This window comes from Monodon monoceros, unplaced genomic scaffold (assembly GCF_005190385.1).
Source record: "Monodon monoceros isolate NGI ecotype Baffin Bay Population unplaced genomic scaffold, NGI_Narwhal_1 Super_Scaffold_9, whole genome shotgun sequence".
Lineage (NCBI taxonomy): Eukaryota > Metazoa > Chordata > Mammalia > Artiodactyla > Monodontidae > Monodon > Monodon monoceros.
The window spans coordinates 6,065,168-6,086,610 of NW_021703786.1; the positions used below are offsets into that span (position 1 = coordinate 6,065,168).

Consider the following 21,443-nt stretch of genomic DNA (forward strand, 5'->3'; position numbering starts at 1 on the left):
CATGCAAATTTTAAAATATAAAAAATAGTCCTCTTATTAACTCTTAGGTAAGTGAATCAGAAGTTTTACATCACTTGAATTTCCATTCCATTTCTTCCACATAGTATATTAACTCCTTTAGTTTTCCTTACAAAGGTATGAATTATAAGCTATTATTATTCCCATTTTGAAGATTAAAAAAAAACAAAAAGTTAAGAGAGGTTAAGTAACTTCCCCAGGGTCACTGGACTAAGTACGTGGCTAATACCTTGCAGTCAGTAGATACGTTTTAAAAAGTTTTTTTTTAAGTTTTATTTTCCTGTGAGCCTAATGCTCTAGGTCTTCTGGATTGAGTTATTACTATTATTAGAGGTACACAATTGATCAAAATAGCATAAAACGCCACACATTTTGTTACATAATTATTAAACGGAGAAAATAAAATGGACATGGACCATATCTATTAATAAAATAAATGGAGGTCTGTGTGGGTTTTTTTAATTAGTCCAAGTCTCTGTGAATGGATATTGCTAAATGAGACAGGGCTCCCCATCAATTCTGGACTTATTTTTTGTTTTTATAGATGTGACGTCCTGAGAAAACATGTTCATTTATGTAAGTAGATAAGAATGGAAGGACTTATGTTATTGGCTATATCAGTCAATTCCTTAAAACTCTTTCCAACTTACATGCTAAAATCACCTAGAGATCGTTCGTTAAAAATTATTTTCAGTACTCCTTCAGCCAACAATTCAGTTAGGTTCAATAATGTTAAAAACAAAGAACTGGGAATCACCTGACTTTCAAAGAAAGTGTTTACCCAGTCGCTAGAGTTGTTCACTTTCTCAATATCTGGGAAGGCTCTACTAAGATTCAAGTGATTATTATTCCACTTACTTTTACAATTAGAGGTGCCTTGTCTATGGAGCTAAACTTAGATGAAACGGGGGTAAAAATGACAATTCATAAAAATGGGGATTATGATCAAAGACCTGTATATTGATGACAGATGGATAGAGAGATGGATGATTATATATAAATCATCCCTATAAATCATCCATATATAATCATCCATATAAAACTCTTACATGTAGATTTATTAGCAATTTAATCTGATAGTTGAAATCAATTATGTTTATAAATATATTCATTTGATAGAATTGGAAGAGCATATCAACATCTAAGAAAGAAGAGTTAATCCCAATAAAATGAAGCTGGGTTCTCAAGTTCAGGGCATTGTTACATTTTTTGTATGAATGATTGCTGTTATGGACATGATTTACAGCAGAATCCACTACATGTTTCCCTAAAGTTAATCTAAATTTAATAATAGCTGGAGGAAACAAACAAGTACAGTAGGTGCCGTAAGGCTATGTGGATGGGGTCAGGAGGGAGAAAGACACTTTGAGGAGAACAGAAACAGTGCACAGGCGCATTCTCAGGCAATCAGCTGTAGGAAGGAGTCCCAGTGAAAGAGGGAGATGAACTGAATTCTCTTAAAACCACGCAGGCCTACCTCTCCTTAGAAAGTGCGTGCGACTCCTCAGGACACATTTACGCCCAGTTTGAAGACTGCTACTCCAAAACATGGAAAGTTAGCTAAGCAGTGTTTACCTGGCTAGTCTTGTTTCCTTTCTGGAGATACGCAAAACACCACCATTCCCCCTATTATCGGGACCTCGAGTGTGTCCTCTGTGGTTTCTGGTGAGAAATCTGCTATCCTTGGAATTGTCTTTACTTTATAGGTAAGGTGTCATTTTTCTCTGCTTTCAAGATTTTTTTTTTTGTCTTTGGGTTTCAAAATTTTAATTATGCTGTGTCTTGGCATGGATTTTTTTAGGTTTATCCTGCTGGAGTTTCACTCAGCTTTGAGAATCTGTAGGTTTATATCTCATGCCAAATTTGGGGCATTTTCAGCCATTATTTCTTTGGGTACTTTTTCAGCCTCTCTTCCTAGGATTCCAATCGCTTAAACGTTAGGTCTCTTATTATAGTCCCACAGATCCTTGAGGCTCTTTTTTTTTTAACTTTATTTTCTCTCAGTTGTTCAGATTGTGAATTTTCTATTGTTCTCTTTCAGATCACTGATTATTTCCTCTCTCCCCTCCATTTTGTTGTAGAGTCCATCACTGAGCTTCTTACTTTGGTAATTGTATTTTTCAGTTCTAAAATTTCCTTCTGGTTCTCCTTTACATTCTTCTATTCCTTTGCTGAGACTTTATATTCCTTGCTGAGTCTTTCTTTTCTTTCATTCATTTCAACATGTTTATCCTGTCTGCTTTAAAATATTTGTCAGATAATTCTAACATCTCCATTATCTCCGTGTCAGCATCTATTAATTGTCTTTTTTTCAGTTTGAGATCTTCCTGGTTCTGGGTATGAAACTGAAGAAGTTGAAATCTGAACATTTTCATATTATGGTCTGAGATTCTGGATCTTGTTTATTCTGTTTTAGCTGTCTTTCTCTGACACTGCTCTGGTGGGGGAGGGGAGGTACGGCAGGTGGGGATTGAAGTCCAAGTTCCTTACCTGGGCTATGTTAACACCTGAAGGTGCAAGTGGCAGAGAAGCTCCTCCTTGCTGAGAAGCTCCTCCCACTGGTGGGAGTTCCCATCCTGGTTGACATGTAAGAATGGACTCAAGCAAACTCATTTGTCTCTGGTCCCTGATTTATTTTTATCTGAGTTTGGAAATTTGAGAAACAAGGTGCATTCTGATTCACCCCACATATAGAGTTGAATTCCTGTTGTTGCACCTACAGGATTTAAATTTAGAAACTGAAGCTGAAACTAAGGAGCATGAAATAGCATTGGCCTCCTGGGTTTTCCTTGCTCCTAAGAATTATTTCTAGTCCATTCCTTCTCTCATATTTTCCTGTTCGCACTCAGCTTTGTCAAGCACATTTATATCTTCCCTCCTCCTTGACTGGGGGGCTTTGTTATGATTCCCTACCTGCTATCATCCTTTTTGAGTTTTGGAAATAATTGCTATGGCGTTTAGCCCGGTTCCTTCAGGAAATTAGCCCTGAAGAAGAGAAAAAACACTTTTGTTGCAACTATGAAACAAAATTGCCTGCCCCCCCACCCCCCGCAGATCTGGTCATGTGATTGCCTGCCGACTCCTCTTCCCCGGATTCACACCACCTGCAGTGAATCCTGAATTAGTAGCTTGTCAGCAGTAGCTGCATTCTGATCCAGACCAGCCAAGACCCCTTGTACTTTATTCTGCAACAATTCACTGGGAAGGCCTTTAACGAACCCCCAGGCAATGAGCCTCCATCAGCTTCTCATACCTTTCCCCAACATATAATTTAAAAAATAAAGTATTGTTGCAAACACAGTTTTGAGATAAGTTTCTTCCAATCCTGTTGCCTCCCCCAAAGCTCTATTACATTTTTGATCTGTCCCGAGAGGACGAGTTTACATCACAGAAAATGCAAGTTCAAACTGAACCACAAGCACAAGCATCGCCTTAGAAAATGTGCTTTTGCCACTCTCCATGAGAGAAAATTCCATTGGCTCTTCAGTCTTAACTCTCTTTTGCTGGTCTTTCGGCACAGTCCCCTTCTTTTCATCTATCTCGCTTCTTTCTCTCCTAGAAGGACACCAAATTCCTCTCAAATTCCTGTGCAGCACAGTTTAGCAAGTCTTTGTTGCCTTTGCTGATGCCCCTATACTCTCAGCTCCCACCTCCTCATGTCAAGGAACCAATAAGTTCTTTTTTTTCTCATTATGGTTTATTACAGGATATTGAATACAGTTCTCTGTGCTATACAGTAGGACCGTGTTGTTTCTGTATTTTATATATAGTAGTTCGTATCTCCTAACCCCAAACTCCTAATTTATCCCTCCCCACACCCTTTTCCCTTTTTAATCATCCATTGGTTTTCTATGTCTGAGTCTATTTCTGTTTCATACATAAGTTAATTTGGGTCGTATTTTAGATTCCACGTATAAGTGATATTTGTCTTTCTCTTTCTGACTTACTTCAGTTAGTACAGTGGTTTCTAGGTCCATCCATGTTGCTGCAAATGGCATTATTTCATTCAAAAATATATTTTTCTTAAACAAAGACCATTCCAGTTGTTGGGAGGAACTTTACTGCTGGCTCTTAGAATAATAATCTTTCACTTGGTTCCCAGGTGTGTTTTGTTGCTTTGATTCTAGTGATTATAAACTGTAAAGAAAAGGGGATATGTTAGTGTTTGCCCTCATAAAAGACCACCCAGTGTTGAAGGCCAGATTCAAATGGAGATTATGGTGCACCTACTCGCAGTGTGCCATACTTAACACCACATTTATCTACACAGCCACTGTAAGTGACTCATTGTTCGGTGATTCTTGTGTCATAAGAGCATTTTGGGGGGTTCCCTTGTTTGGTTAGCCTTTGCTTATATCATCAAAAACTTAAACAGATAAAATAGTATGCATTTCAGGTCCTAAGGCATTTTAAGAATGGACTTCTACAATCCATCAGAGGTCTAGTCCTACTTTTTCCAAGCTTTTTCCTTATATTTTATTATAAAAATTTCCGGACACATATAAAGTTTGAAAAAATATATAGTGAACACCCATATACCTGCCACCCATATTCTACCATTAACATCTTACTATAATACTTGCTTTATCACATATTTATCCATCTATTCATTGCTCTTTCCACCCATCATTCCATCGTATATTTTGGATACATTTTAAAGATTGCATACACTTCCTCCTAAACACTTCAAACCCATATGATTAACTAAAGGTGAAGTTTTGTTTACAATTTTTTCCTTTTCAAGCAAAATTTGTCTCTTATAAAACGAGCAAATCAAGTGTATGTTTGCTGAGTTTTGACAAATATATACATCTTTGTAATCCAAACACCTGTTACAAACAAGACAACAGGCCCCAAATGAAGTCACTTATGCTCAGCCCCACATCACCAAATCGAGACTTGATTACAGTTTTGGCTGTCCCAGAAATGGAATCTTAAACCAGTCCATCAGGATTTGCCTATTCAGCACTAGTTAATCTGCCTGATAGACCCCTGCTATCCCGTAAAGGCAAGTAAACTTGCAATAACCAACTTTTTTGTCTGTATAACTTCCTCATTCTGCTCCTTTCTACCTATAAAAGTCTTTCATTTTGTACATTGGAGCTCCTTTCTATCTGCTAGGTTGAATGATGCCTGATTCATGGATCACTGAATAAAGCCAGTAAGATCTTTAAAATTTACTCAGTTGAGGGGACTTCCCTGGCGGCCCAATGGTTAAGACTCCACCCTCCCAATGCAGCGGGCCCAGGTTTGATCCCTAGTCAAGGAACTAAGATCCCGCATGCTGCAAGACGTGGCCAAAAAAAAAAAAATTTTTTTTACTCAGATGAATTTTCTTCGTTAACACACCTATCAAAATGTGCAATATTACCACTACCCCCAGGAAATTTCATATCCCTTCCCTGTCAATGCCTGCCTTTTATCCCTTTGATACCTGCCTTTTATCAACCACAGTTTCTAGTTGATTTTTACTCTGTCATTTTATCAGGGAGTTCCCTCCCCTCCATTACTTCTACTGAATAAGCCCATCCCATGATTTAAAAATAACACTTTTAATGTTATATTCAGTCGCCCCTAAGTATCTATAGGGAATTGGTTCCAAATCACCCCACAGATACCAAAATTCACAGATGCTCAAGTCCCTCATGTAAAATAGTGTAGTATTTGCATATAATCTCCCATACACTTTAAATCATCTCTAGATTACTTATAATACCTAATACATGCTATGTAAATAGTTGTAGATACAGGCATGACTCATTTTATTGTACTTCACAGGTATTGCATTTTTCACAAATTGAAGGTTTGTGGCAACCCTGTTTCAAGGAAGTCTATTGGTGCCATTTTTCCAATAACATTTGCTCACTTTGCATCTTGTGTAACATTTTGGTAATTCTTCACAATTTGCCAATATTTCAAACTTTCATTATTATTATATTTGTTACGGTGATTTGTGATCTGTGATCTCTGGTGTTACTATTACAAAAAGATTATGACTTGCTGAAGGCTCAGATGATGGTCAGTATTTTTTTTAGCAATAAAATTTTTTTTAATTAAGGCATGTACAATTTTTAAGACATAACGCTATTGCACACTTAATAGACTAAAGTATACTGTAGACGTAATTTTACATGCACTGGGAAACAAAAACATCTGTGTGACTCTATTGGGGTGGTCTGGAATCAAACCGGCAATATCTCCAAGGTATGCCTGTACAATGTTAATGCTACGTAAATAGTTGCTTGCATGCAGTAAATTCAAGTTTTGCTTTTAGGAACTTTCTAGAATTTTTTCCAAATATTTTTGATCTCCTGTTGGTTGAATCCACCGATGAGGAATTCACAGATATGGAACCAGCCAATAGTGAGGGAGGGCTGACTTGCAGAATAACGGTTGCAGCCTTTAATGCAATAGTACCACTTCTATTTTATCTTAGAGAAATAACCCCAAATATGGAAAATACCATAGGCAAAATATAGATACTTATCATAGTGCTATTTTTCTGTGACAAAGTGAAGCCCTAGAGTCTAATTATGGAAGGGTTTAAGTGTATTTGAGGCTCTGGCGACACAGAACAACTTTGAATTGTTTAGCTAGGAAAAGTTTAGGACAATCTTTGTTACATCATTACTTCTGTTTGACTAACGGTGTAACTTTTATATAAATAATATCTTTCAAATATTTCTTCAGAGGCTCATCCCCAATACCAGCATTATGGGATTTTACTCCTTCTGGAGCATCCCATGCTAAAGTTTAAGAGAACCTGGTTGCATATTTCTCTTCTCTGGCCCAAATCTCAGCACCCTCCCCCTTCGTCTGCAGCACTCTGCCATTTCACAAGGCTACAGATGAAAACGTCTGTCCGTTAATTACCTGCAGGGGCAGAGGGTTAGAGAAGGGAACAGGAGAGAGAGAGTTGTCACATGTACTTCGTTTTTCTGTTTTGCCATGTGCACCTTTGAAGCAGAATATTTAGAAGTAACCTGACCCTCATACCGCCCTGCACATTCTTGTTTCCTAGCTCTGAGGTGAGTTATTCTGTACACCCTAAAATAAAAATGACATTTAGACACACACACACACACACACACAAGAAAACACCTCTCCCGTCCTTTCTCCTCCCTTCCCCTTCCCAAACCTCTAATTGTCTCTTTAAAATGACTGTTGTCGTGTTAACGAAACGGTTAGGTGTTATTTAGGGGGCTCGGTCCTTATGCCTCAGCGTAGAAAGAATTCAGCGAGGCAAACTGATAGATAAGAAGTGATTTATTAGAATAGGACACTTGTGAGGCTTAACAAGCAGTCGGGCAAGCATTGCGATGCCCCGAGTACTTAGTGGGTTACATTTTTAAAATCAGAGGAAGAGAGAGGAGGGGGAGAAGACCTTCTTTGTCTTTCTTGAGTAGATGTCATGCTTTCCTCATCGGTTCCTCCTCCAGATTGGGTTTTTTGTCCCTACATAGTCAGGCCAGGACTGTCATGGCACTTTGGAAAAATTATTTCAGGTCTCAGTACAATGAGGACCTTTCACTTTGATACGTCACCTTTCCATAAATGATTGTTTTTTGTGTGCAGACCATGTGCCGGTTGTCATTAACTTGATGACACCACTGGGCAGAATATAGGTCTCATGCCACCATTTTTGTATTGTTCCGGGGCATGTCTCAGGCTTCTGTTGCATTATTTTGTTGCTAATCAAGCTAGCTTTATTTTGTTGTTAAGCAAGCCAATCTGGCTTTGATGCTAAGCCACTTGTTCTGCTTTGAGTCAAGCAAGTCCACATTTTTTCAGGATTTTCCCATTACTTTCTTGAGTGATCATTAATCTTACTGTGGTCTCCCAAAGCTCCCTAAAGTTCCCTATCAACAATCCCCCTAACGGGGTTTCTAAGCTAACTATTTGATTATCCTACTCAATCCCTATCATTAACAACACAGGATTATGCCAATGACAAATTATCGAGAAAAAAAACAGAATAAAAAAATTTATTATCGTATTTAAAAAGATGACGTAAAAGACTAGAGGAAAAAAAAATCCCAAATGCCAACAATGTTTATGTAGTATCTAATTTTTCCCCCAAATTTCCAAAATGTCCATTATGTTCGTAATTTTATAAGAAAAATAATTTTAAGAACAAATCTATGAAAATGGAATCCCACAGTTTCCAGATTAAGCTGGCCAGGTTTAATCTGATTTGGAGCAGATGCAGCAGTTTGAAATGCCAGGTCTTTTGTTGGGGAAGGAAGAGATGGGCGGGGCAGGAAGGACGGTCCTCCTGGTTATTTCTCTGTAGCGTCTCAGTTCTGTCGCACAACCCAAGTCAAATCAATGCATTAAACGCCTCTTCCTTTCTGCTTGTCCCCCAAACGGCAAAAAGAACACCCCGAGCGCCGTTGCAGGGATCCTAGTGGGCCAGTTGGGCAGAGGGCGCGCGAGACGTCGCTAGCCTCTCCACCCGTCCAAGCCCCGCCCCGCCCCGGCCCCGACGCCCAGGCTCCGCCCCCGTCCCGGCTCGGCCTCGCCCAGCCCGCCACCGTCACGTGGTGAGGCGCGGGGCCCAGCCCGTAGCTGATGCTGCCGCGCGGTATTCGTCATGGAGCTGGCGCCGCGGAGTTGTCGTATGCCGCTGCTGCTGCTGCTCCTGGGCCTGAGCACGGGTAGGTTCGGGCAAAAGTGCTTCAGCGGCCGGTGCCTCCTTCTCTTCTTTAGGGATAAGAATCAGTTAGTGGGTTTGTGCTTTTTAAAGCATATTCCTTTTCCCCTGTTTCTGCCTTGTGTAATTATTTTTGCTTTTGAGCCTCACTTTTTTTTTTTTTTTTCCTGATTCAAAGTTCTTTTTCTACTTTTTTCTGGCTCTGGGTGGTCTGCTGCCTTGTTTCTTCCCTGCGTGTAGGTAGAAGCAGTTTTGCAAAATGTAAGATTTGGAGAAGCTCCTGATCAATGAGGGTTCCGCAATCTTAAGGCCACCTCCCTTTTCCTGCCGTGATTGGCTGCTAAATGAGATTATAAGGTCTTTTTATTTTGAGCTGAAACACACGGCACCAAGACTCTGAAAAATCCTACCACGAATGGGACGTTTAATTGCGAGTAAGCCTTTCTCCCTCTACCTGATCAGAACAGGCAAGATAATATGTCCCCTCACCGCAGTCCGTTTTGGCAAAAACAAATTCGTGTTTAATGGGATGACTTGCAAATTGATTTTCAGTCTTTTCTTTAAGCAAAATGAGCCCTGGTGTGAATCAAGAACTGAGAATTCGAACTAACCACAAACTTGCCTTGTGATCTTAGGCAAGTTGCTTAACTTGTTTTCCCTTTTGTAAAATGGGGATCATATGACCCTTCGACTTGTGTCTGGGAAATGTTGTCGAATAGGTTGCCCCCCCGATTTTTTTTATATAAATTTATTTTATTTTATTATTATTTATTTTTGGCTGCGTTGGGTCTTTGTTGCTGCGCGCGGGCTTTCTCTAGTTGCGGCGAGCGGGGGCATTTATTGAATGCCTGGTAAGTGCTAGGTATTGTACAACTATCTTGATTGTTTCAAGGATCTTGCATTTTTTTAGTTGGTCTAACGATTAAGGAAATACCGTTTTTCATATTTGCTGCCGACCTTTCTTTGTTGTTTTGCCTTTTATTTTTGTTGTACAGAAATGTAACAAGTTTCTGTCCTCAACTCTTAATATTTGTTTTATAGTCTCTAGGGTATGCTTTAATCGCTTCCCCATCCAGAGGTCAAAAAGACTTTCAACTCTATTTTCATATTATTTTTCACATCTAAATTTTAAAATTGAAATATCTGAACCACTTGGAATTTATTTTGGTTTAGAGTGTTAAGAAAGAACCTACATCTCTATAATCTTGCCCCACTAACTTGTGATGCTTCTCTTTGTTTTTTTTTTTTGGTTATGCGGGCCTCTCACTGTTGTGGCCTCTCCCATTGCGGAGCACAGGCTCCGGAGGTGCAGGCTCAGCGGCCATGGCTCACGGGCCCAGCCGCTCCATGGCATGCGGGATCCTCCCGGACCGGGGCATGAACCCATGTCCCCTGCATCGGCAGGCGGACTCTCAACCACTGCGCCACCAGGGAAGCCCGTGATGCTTCTTTAATTGTATATTAAATGAGGAACAAAAATCAACGTGCTGCATTTTGAGATTTTTCTTTTTTCCCCCAAGTGTAAATCTCTCTCTCTCTTTTAAACAGAATTATAAACACGTTTTATGCTTCCTGTTAAAAATCCAAACATTGGGCTTCCCTGGTGGCGCAGTGGTTGAGAGTCCGCCTGCCAATGCAGGGGACGCGGGTTCGTGCCCCGGCCCGGGAAGATCCCACATGCCGCGGAGCGGCTGGGCCCGTGAGCCGTGGCCGCTGAGCCTGCGCGTCCGGAGCCTGTGCTCCGCAACGGGAGAGGCCACAACGGTGAGAGGCCCGCGTACCGCAAAAAAAAAAAAAAAAAAAAAAAAAAAAATCCAAACATTACAGAGGGTGTAGGTGAAAACGTGAAAGCCTCCAGCACCCTGTGCCACTATTAAGTTTGGTATGTTTTTTCATAGCTGAGTTTTTTGAGTTTTTTTTCCCTTATCCCCACAATAAATTGGAGTAAATAAATTGTCTGAAGTATAAACCAAGTCATCACTAGCCAAACCCAGCCGTGTCTCCTGGGCTGGGAATTTAACTGGACATAGACATTCTTCCGGAAAATCGAACTGTGCTTCTGTTTCAGGAGCTGTCATCAGCTGGCCCACAGAAGAGGGCAAGGAAGTATGGGATTATGTGACTGTCCGGAAGGACGCCCACATGTTCTGGTGGCTCTATTATGCCACCAGCCCCAGCAAGAACTTCTCAGAACTGCCCCTGGTCATGTGGCTTCAGGTAAAATTGGTTTCACTGCCTGGCCTGAGGTTGAGGCCAGGTTTCCCCCACTTACCACCTTGCTTGCCCTTAAAGGCTCACAGCTCAGCGATGAAGAACTGATGTGGTCCAGCAGCCAGCTGGGGCTCTCCTAGGCTTGGGGATTCAGCGTCCTTCTGAGGCAGGCAAAGGCGATGGTACAGTCAAGGAAGCCAAATCAGAGAGTGAGAGGTTCTGGCCTTTTACGGGGGTCTTTTTCTATTGAGCCCAGCACAGGCAGCAGTAGGAACCCTTACTGGAAGCTCCTGAAGACACATTTGACAATATGCTGACAGAAAGTGTTTCTGGAAGGTTCCAAAGCAAAGACTGAGGTACCCTGACCAGCCCTTCCTCTCCCTCACCTCCCAGTCCTTTCCTAGACCTGAATTCCTTGCCCCTAGAAAAACTGGTATTTTGAAAGAACTCAGCCTTTTGTATCTTAGCATTAAGTGTTGGGCCCTATCCTTCTCCCTAAAGAGTGTTTGCATCTTAACCTTGAGCTCTAGTGGAAGGATTGAAGACAGGAAACTGGTTGGAAATTATTTGAGGGCAGGCAGAGGATCCTTCCTTTCATTCCTAAAATGTCTGTACAAAGGTGGCCCACACCCACCTGGAAGACCAAGATCTAGGGAGGGGTTGAGGAATGCGGTCTTGCTTCACCTTCTGGAAACTGTAGGCATGGCCCAGCTGGGGCGCCAGGTTGCTCACCAGTAAATAGGGCGCCCTAGGGCTACCCTGGTGGCGCAGTGGTTGAGAGTCCGCCTGCCGATGCAGGGGACATGGGTTCGTGCCCCGGTCCGGGAAGATCCCACATGCCGCGGAGCGGCTGGGCCCGTGAGCCATGGCCGCTGAGCCTGCGCGTCCGGAGCCTGTGCACCGCAGCGGGAGAGGCCACAACAGTGAGAGGCCCGCGTACCGGAAAAAAAAAAAAAAAAAAAAAAAATAGTGCGCCCTGATACTCACCCCCATGGGATGTAAATGTCACTTCCTCCAAAAATGTCATTATTCATAAGCAGCCTCCCAGTGCCCCCAGCTTTGCCTTCCAGACCAGTGGATACAGGCTTTCTGATGAGATAAGAAGAGCAGTTTGCATGGAGGGGCCTTTTTCTCTTGGGATTATCGCAAGTATTTTCTTTGAAGGCTGGGGTGAGGCTCAGCCCGAGAGTGCAGATATGAAAATGTCTCAGAAGAAGAACCCGTCTGTGTGGCCCAGGGAGCTTTTGTGCATCCCGGGCGGCTGGAGATGAAGCTGTGGCAGGGCTGTCAGGGAGAGCCGTGCAGTGGACAAGCCCAGTTCTGCCTTCCTGCCACTTAGAGCTGTGGCAAAACACTTCCCTTCTCTGGGCTTTGGTCTGTGGGATTTCAGCAGTTTTCAAACTTTTTATTAATCAGAAGAACTTCTTCCCCTCCCAAGTGAAGGCTTGCAGACCAGCCAAAGCAGAAGAAAGAAGTGCTGGGGCCGAGGTTGGGGCGGAGTGCCAAGTCCCACCCATTCAGCCTCCCCTTTGTCACATGCTGCCCCTCAGGTACTTTCTGGGCTTCCAGGGACACAATTTGAAAACCACTGAATTTCTGAAACTGCAAACCTTCCTTCTAGTTGACTGCAGAGTAGGGCAGTTGTTTTATTTGAATGAGTTGCCAGCATTTACAAATCAAGACATTTCCTTCCTTTTTCCAAAAACCAGGAGATGCGATTGCTTGGGGCCTGAACTTGCTGTCCCGGAGCGGAGTGGTGGGGCCCCTCCTGCACACAGGCAGGAGCTTCTGGGGGAGGGGACCCACCTGCCCTCTCTGCTCCGTGTGGTGTACTTCTGGCCCCTCGAGACCGTGCAGTTGGTGACCTTTGGTTTCTGTGAGCTGAGATGCTGTTTGATGGTTATCAACTGGTTCACTGTCCTGCTCTTCATCTCCTCAGAGGCCCAAGGGAAGGGGAAAAGTGTATGATTAAGGAAGAAATAATTCAGGTTAAAAGGAGATCTCTCTTAGCAGCCTACTGAGAATCCATGCACTGACTTCTCTGGACAGGTCTTTGGGAATCAAGGTCACGTCACCTGAGTGGAGTAGCTCTGAGTGATGTAGTGTGCTACTTTAGGTACAGTTTCAAGTCATTTAAGCGTTTTAGTTTGTCCTTGGACACACTTGCCATATTTCAGAGTCACTGCATAGTCCCGGGCCATGACAGTACCCCCATCCCAAAGTTCTAGACAAAGAGATTTTGCAGTGGTATGTTATCAAGTAGAACAGAACAGGAGAATGGGATTTCTCCCACAAAGACCATACCTCTAGGATTCCAGCTTCTCTCCTTTCACTTTGGTCCTATCCCAGCCCAGTAAGTCCACTAGGAAAAAGGGGCCCAGCTTTCACTCAAGGACCCTTGCTTTTATTTTATTTTGTTTTTGTTTTTCGCTTTGCTTTTTTTTAAATTGAAGAATAGTTGGTGTACAGTATTATATGTTACAGGTATACAGTATAGTGATTCACAATTTTTAAAGGTTCTACTCCATTTATAGTTCTATAAATATGGGCTATATTCCCCGTGTTGTACAATATATCCTTGTAGTTTATTTTATACGTAGTGGTTTGTATCTCTTAATCCCCTTCCTTTACATTCCCCCCTCCCTTCCCTCTCCCCCCTGGTAACCACTAGTTTGTTCTCTGTATCTGTGAGTCTGCTTCTTTTCTGTTACAGCCACTAGTTTGTTGTATTTTTTAGATTTTCCATATAAGTGACATCATACAGTATTTGTCTTTCTTTGACTTATTTCACTTAGCATAATACCCTCAAAGTCCAATCATGTTGCTGCAGTTGGCAAAATTTCATTCTTTTTTATGGCTGAGTAGTATTCCATTGTATATATATACACCGCATCTTCTTTATCCATTCATCTGTTGATGGGCCCTTAGGTTGCTTCCATATCTTGGCTATTATAAATAATGCTTCTATGAACATTAGGGTGCATGTATTTTTTCAAATTAGTGTTTATGTTTTTTTCAAATATATACTCAGGAGTGGAATCACTGGATCATGTGGTAGTTCTATTTTTAGGTTTTTTTTTTGCGGTACGCGGGCCTCTCACTGCTGTGGCCTCTCCCGCCGCGGAGCACAGGCTCCGGACGCACAGGCTCAGCGGCCATGGCTCACGGGCCCAGCCGCTCCACGCCATGTGGGATCTTCCCGGACCAGGCACGAACCTGCGTCCCCTGCATCGGCAAGCGGACTCTCAACCACTGCGCCACCAGGGAAGCCCCTATTTTTAGTTTTTTGAGAAACCTCCATACTGTTTTCCACAGTGGCTGCACCAATTTACATTCCCACCGACAGTGTTACAAGGATTCCCTTTTCTCCACATCCTTGCCAACATTTGTTATTTGTGGTCTTTTTGATGACCGCCATTCTGACAGGTGTGAGGTGGTATCTCATTGTGGTTTTGATTTGCATGTCCCTGATGATGAGCATCTCTTCATGTTCATGCTGGCCACCTGCATTTCCTCTTTGGAAAAATGTCTATTGAGTTCTTCTGCCCCTTTTTTAATCAGGTTGTTTGTTTTTTTGATGTTGAGTTATATGAACTGTTCATATATGTTGGATATTAACCCCTTATTGGTCGTATCATTTGCAACTATTTTCTCCCGTTCCATAGGTCTTTTCATTCTGTCGATGGTGAGGACGTTGCTTAGAGGGATTTATAGCCTCCCAGTTTTATAATAGTTAGCTTGGTGTCGGTTCAAAACATTCAATAGTTTCATAAACTCTCTGTTGGGGTCCTTTAGTTACCCCTGAGCCCTGACTCTATGTTGTCTTTTTTTTTCCTTTAGATTTCCCTGGACAGATTGCCCTGGTTTCTGTTTTGCCTGAGCTGTTTCCTTCCATCATTGTGTATCTCCCTTTCCTAACCATCTTGCACAGGGAGACAGCATCCTTTTATTCAAGGCCCTCGGCCTATCCTGTTGGCTCAGCTGACCCCTGAGGTTTTGTCCAGAAAAGCACTGACCATCCTTACCCCTGACCATCTCCTGAAGGACCTCCTCCCCTCTCTTAGCCCTTAGAAGCCATAGAACCTCTGCCTCCCATTGTCTGGGCCCCCAGCACTGAGCTTCTGTTCAGAATCCTGCCTCGCCCCTGGCCTTGGATGCCCACAGTGTTGAGTGCTTCCTGCCCAGGGACTTCCGCATTTACTATGTTATATCCTGGGGATCATCTTGATCAAACTGCCCCTCAGTCTGGGTCCCTTGTAAATCCTCAGGGACACTGAGGAGAGGGTGGTGGAGAGTCACAAGGCCCCGGGTCCAGTCCTGATGGAGCCCCTAATTGCCACGTTCCCTCTCTGGGCCATACTGCTCATCTTTGAAGGGAGAGGTTTGGACGAGATGTTTTGAGGTCAGCAAACCCCACGTGAGGCCAAGGCTCAAGCTCAGAGAATCAGAGGTAGGAACGTTCCCTCTGGGGGCTCTTAGCCCGGTTGCTTCCTTTTTTTAGAAAGACTTGAGCAGTTACCAGGGGGCTCAGTTAGTGCAGACACTGGATCAGTTGTGTCCTGTGTGTAAGGTTGACCGAGCCATCACTGACTCATAAATTGTTTATAGTGATTGGGGTCATTGTTGTAGTGACGAAGGTTTGACTAACATTTTCTCTGACTTTATTTTTGTTTGTTTGTTTTTTTTGCTTTCACAGGGTGGTCCAGGTGGTTCCAGCACTGGATTTGGGAACTTTGAGGAAATCGGGCCCCTTGACAGAGATCTCAAACCACGAAGAACTACTTGGGTACAGTGAGGAAGGCCTCGAACTCAAACTGCCGTGTGGCCTCCCCCAGGCTGAGTCCCACCCAGCCCTACCCCATTCTGGGTGGCGTCACAAGTTGAACGATCCCACTCCACCCCCCTCCCTCTTCCTCTGTGTCCAGGGGGACCTTGCGTACTTGTCCACAGGCTTCCTCTTTGGCCAGCCTCTTCCATTTCTTGGGACAGCTTATCCCACGCTGGACACCTTCCCAACTCGGTGACCTTTCTCTCCACTTGCCTGCAGAAACCTCTGTCTACTCTAGCAGACCCCCTGGACCTTGTCATTACCCACATATTGGCCATCCCTGCAATCTGAGACACCAGGGTCCCACCTTCTGGCCACAACCTGCAATCCTTTCCCCTCCTACCCTCCTACTTCCATTCTTGTCTTCCTCAGGACTTCAAACCCCTTGTCCTCTGCCCTTTTGATGTCTCTCTAGTTCTCTGTCTCACCCCGCCCCTTCATTCTTCGCTTCACTTCCTTACCTAACCCCCACCCCTGGTTCCCTCATTCTTCTCCCTCCGCATCCTTGCCACGCCCAGCCTGGGGTCAGTCCCCCTGTCCACCTGCTCAGCCCCTTCCTCCAGGCTGCCAAACACTGGTGGGTAAAACCACACCAGTGGGCAGGGTGGGGCTGTTGCTCCCAGCTGGTGGCCACCCTCTGCTCTGTGCTTCTCCTCTGCTCCTCTCCCATCTGTTGATGGACACTTAGGTTGTTTTCACCTTTTGGCTGTTGTGAATAACGCAGGGAACATTAGCGTACAAATATTTGTTTGGGCCCCTGTTTTCAATTTGGCAGGGCGGTGGGGAATTGCTGGGTCCTATGCTCTATGTTTAATACCCAAGTGTTGTTAATATTCTTCATCCACCCCTTTTCCATCGCCTCTCATGGGTGCTTTCAAAATGCCCACCCCCCACCCCCAATCCACTTCCCACATGGTGCTTGGGTGAAACCCTCCAATGCCAGTCACTCCTTAGTTTACTGTCTTTCAGTTCCCCAAAGATCGGATCCAGATTCCTGGGCATAAACTGGCTTCTGCTAGCCACACCTCCCAGGTTCTCTCCATGTGCACTCTCCTTGAGGCCTCTGCGTAGGCCATTCCTGGGCTTGCACTTCATTCCTTTGGTCACCCGGTCACACCTAGCTCACCATACTCACCTCTAAGACTCAGTGCGGGAGCATCTCCACCTGAAGATCCCCTCTGAGCCCTTTGATTTTCTTGTCTGTCTCCATACTGGTCTTCTTTAAGCACATTTTACTTTTGCCTCAGGGCCTTTGCACATGCTGTTCCCTCAGCCTAGAACATTCACATACTCACTTCCAGTAGCAGAGTACCCCACTGGCTTGTCCCCAAGCCTCCCACGACTAATAGGGTAATGTGACTGGGGCAGAGAGCCTGAACAAGAAGTGAGGAGATGCTGGCCTTGGTCCTGACGCTGCCATTACCTATCCAACTTTGTGACCTTGGACAAGTCCTGGGCCTTTCTGGGTTTTAATGTCCTGATCAGTAAAGGACATGGCTGTAGTGTGCCATCACTAGGGATCCTTCAGGATGTAAAATTATATAACTCTAAACCTCTTTGGGAAAGGTGTTAGAATAAATTCTGTTCTTGTAGTGTTCAGCAAAGCCAGGCCAATGTGGAAACTGGATTCATCTTGAAGAAAACAGATGTGTGGTATTCCGACCTCTCACTGCATCGAGCTGTTGCTCAGACTGACACTGCATGGTTCTACCTGCACGAATGAATTACATTCAGGACATTTGTAGTGTCTGAAAGTAACAGCCTAGATGCTTTGATCCCTGTGTATATGTTAATTTTTCCTTCTTGCCTCTCCTTTTCTTTGCCTTTCTTTGCTATACTAGTCTGTGTTCTGTTCCAATTTTTTTTTTTTTTTTTTGCGGTACGCAGGCCTCTCACTGTTGTGGCCTCTCCCATTGCGGAGCACAGGCTCCGGACGCACAGGCTCAGCAGCCATGGCTCACGGGCCCAGCCGCTCCACGGCATGTGGGATCTTTCCGGACCAGGGCACGAACCCGTGTCCCCTGCGTCGGCAGGTGGACTCTCAACCGCTGTGCCACCAGGGGAAGCCCCCCAATTTTCTTTTTTTAATCCATTTTAGTAACATCATAACCACACTGATATCCTCACATGTGTGGTTTTTGTTGAGCTCATATAAGGTGATCAAAAGATAGCTGGTGACTGGCTGGCTGATTGCAACATTTCTTTTTTTTTTTTTTTTTGGTACGCGGGCCTCTCACTGTTGTGGCCTCTCCCGTTGCAGAGCACAGGCTCCTGACGCGCAGGCTCAGCGGCCATGGCTCACGGGCCCAGCAGCTCCGCGGCGTGTGGGATCTTCCCGGACCGGGACACGAACCCGTGTCCCCTGCATTGGCAGGCGGACTCTCAACCACTGCGTCACCAGGGAAGCCCCTGATTGCAACATTTGACTTTCCTCTGTGGCTTGTAGCTCCAGTCGGCCAGTCTCCTGTTTGTGGATAACCCAGTGGGCACTGGGTTCAGTTATGTGAACAAGAGTGACGCGTACACCAAAGACCTGGCCATGGTGGCATCAGACATGATGGTTCTCCTGAAGACTTTCTTTGAATGCCACAAAGAATTCCAGGTAAGCAAGCTCGGATGGGGGCTCGCAGTTGCAGCACTGCATCCATCAGATGCAAACTTCCCTGAGAGTTACATGCCTAGCTGATTCCAGAGAAAACCTTTTTGCACCCAGGATCAGACTGTGGGCTTCTGTTTCAGTCATCACTAAAGGTGGTTTTAGCTTGAAAGAAATGACCCTGCAGCCAGTATTCTAATTAAACCTAATAATCAGATATGGGAGGAAAGATCAGCAAAAGCAGATTTGTTTTGTCTGGCCATTACATGCAATAGAAATTTGAAATTGATTCGTGTGAATTAAAAGACATTCAGGATATTTAATTCTTTGTAAATTCCTTTTCTTCCTAGATGATTCCATTCTACATTTTCTCAGAGTCCTATGGAGGAAAAATGGCTGCTGGCATTGCTCTAGAACTTTATAAGGTAACAAGGAAGATGACTTTGTTTTGATGTTGGACAGAAACTGATTATCTTACTTGTTATACTCACCTGATAATTGAATACTCTTTGAATAGGACCTTGTACCTACAGAGTAAGTCTGTAATAATAACCCTGAAAAGTTTCCAAAAGAACAATGAAGTTTGCCCCACCAGATATCGAACGGGCTATACAGCTAAGCGAGTAAAGCAATTTGGGGCTGGCATAGCAACAGAGAAATGCAGATACATGCATCAGGCTAAAGAATCTAGAAACATATTTTATATATACTTATGTATACGTATATATGTATCTGTGTATGTTTATAACACATACATATGTATCATACTTACATATGAACATATATAAATGATAAGGTGGTATTTCAAATCATTGAGGAAAACAGAACGTTCAATAAATGATATGGAGACAAGTGGCTATCACTTTGGAAAATAGTAAAGTTAGATTCTTGCCTTACATGAAACATCAGTTCCTTTTTTTAAAATTTAATTTATATATTTTATTTTTGGCTGCATTGGGTCTTTGTTGCTGTCCACGGGCTTTCTCTAGTTGTGGCGAGCGGGGGCTACTCTGTTGCATTGAGTGGGCTTCTCATTGCGGTGGCTTCTCTTGTTGTAGAGCACAGGCTCTAGGTGTGCGGGTTTCAGTAGTTGTGGCTTGCGGGCTCTAGAGCACAGGCTCAGTAGTTGTGGTGCATGGACTTAGTTGCTCCGCGGCATGTGGGTTCTTCCCAGACCAGGGCTTGAACCCATGTCCCCTGCATTTGCAGGTGGATTCTTTACCACTGCGCCACCAGGGAAGCCCCGGAACATCAGTTCTTGATAGATTAAAAATCTAAACATAAAAATCAAAACTGTAAGAGAACCTGAAAATATAGGAGAAAAGTTTTATAATCTTGGGTACGAAAAACTTGCTTTTCCTTCATAAGATGAAACACCCAAAAGCAAAAAGAGTAAGTTTGACGTATTTAGACCACATAGAAATTTAAAAGTAATTAGAGTTTCATAAACAATTTTAAAAGATATATACACACAAATAAATATATAGTAGAAGTAGTATTCACATCAATAAGTCCATTAAAAAAGATAATATTCTAGGGGGCTTCCCTGGTGGCGCAGTGGTTGAGAGTCCACCTGCCCATACAGGGGACGCGGGTTCGTGCCTCAGTCCGGGAAGATCCCACATGCCACAGAGCAGCTAGGCCCGTGAGCCATGGCCGCTGAGCCTGCACGTCCGGAGCCTGTGCTCTGCAACGGGAGAGGCCACAACAGTGAGAGGCCCGCGTACCGCGCCAAAAAAAAAAAAAAAAAAAAAAAAAAAAGATAATATTCTAATAGGATATTGGCCAGAAAATATGGGCAAACAATTTATAGAAGAAATGCAAACTGCCTATGGACATGTGAACAATGTTCAACTTTTAGTAGTAAGTCAAATCTGTGCGATTTGCAAATATTTTTAAAAATCGGTGGGAGGTCTCTGGGGGTCCAGTGATTAGCACTCCACACTTCCACTGCAGGGGGCACGGGTTCGATTCCTGGTCGGGGAACTAAGATCCCGCATGCCACGTGGCATGGCCAAAAAAACAAATAAATAAAATAAAATAAAGTAAAAATTTGGTAACCCCCAGTTTTGGTAAGCAGTCAGGAAAATAAGTGCTCTTGTGCACGTTTGATGGGAATGAAAATTGGTAAATCATTGTAAAAGGGCACTTTGGCAGTATCTATAAACTTTTAAAATGTATGTGCCCTTTGACCCAATAATTTCACTTCCAGGAATCTGTCCTGTGGGAATACTTATACACGTGTGTGTGTCAGAGGATGTTAAGTTCATCGTTGCTTATAATGTCCATAAACGGAAAACAAGATCAGTGGCTGTGTGTAGAGGATTACTTAACTGAAATACGTGGATCCTTCCGTGATGGACACTTTGAAGCCATCAGAAAGAATGGGTAGATCTGTGCATATGTATACATGTATGTATATATATATGCTTGTGAAAACAAAGAAAGGAGTTAGAAGGATATATACCATGTTAACTGGTTAGTGAGCGTGAGGGTGCAGGTGGGGCAGAGGTAGAAGTTTTTCCACATTTTCTCCTGTCTCCTTCTGTGATTAAACTTTTTACAGTGAGCTTGTATGAGCTTTTTTTAATTGAAGTATAGTTGATGTACAATATTATATAAGTTACACATATACAATATATGATTCACAATTTATAAAGATTATACTCTATTTATAGTAAAATATTGGCTATATTCCTCGTGTTTTACAGTATGAGCTTTTTTTTTAAGATTTATTAATTCTCTTTAAAAATGAACCTTTTATAAGAAGCAGTATAGGTGCCTAACAGAAAATTAGAAAATACAGCAAGCACAAATTTTAAAAATTAAAAAGAGATCACCATTGTTAACACCTCAGTGTATAGCCTTTAAATCTTTTTCTGCGCTTTTAGAAATAAGTAAATTTTTTAACCAATAGGAGATAGTAGTATACGTAATGTCTGTAGCCTGCTTGCTTCCGTCACTAGTCCTCCCTTTCCTACTTCAGTAAATTTTCATCTCAAATATTCAGGCTTTAATAATCCCAACACGTCCTTTGTGGTCAGTTTGTTTAAGCCAGGACTCAGTCCAGATCCGTGAATTACATGTGGCTGGGATGTCCCTAAAGTCCGTTCTCATCTAACACAGTTCCTTTTTTA

General features: G+C 43.1%; 1 protein-coding gene across 10 annotated transcripts in view; it reads left to right on the top strand.

The window, feature by feature from the left end:
* The first annotated feature begins 8,554 nt into the window (after positions 1–8,554).
* The window catches only part of SCPEP1 (serine carboxypeptidase 1), a 73,221-nt gene continuing 60,332 nt past the window's right edge, over positions 8,555–21,443 (top strand). For 9 of the 10 annotated variants that reach the window (XR_003791933.1, XR_003791937.1, XR_003791939.1 and 6 more), the window contains exons 1-5: positions 8,571–8,675; positions 10,740–10,888; positions 15,579–15,668; positions 18,157–18,312; positions 18,657–18,731. Coding sequence is in view for 3 of the 10 variants with exons in the window: in XM_029211729.1 (XP_029067562.1) it covers positions 8,612–8,675; positions 10,740–10,888; positions 15,579–15,668; positions 18,157–18,312; positions 18,657–18,731 (534 nt within the window). In the remaining 7 variants the exon portion in view is untranslated. Of the gene's footprint in view, positions 8,676–10,739; positions 10,889–15,578; positions 15,669–18,156; positions 18,313–18,656; positions 18,732–21,443 lie in introns of all 10 variants that reach the window. The other variant, XM_029211728.1, reaches the window with a different exon arrangement.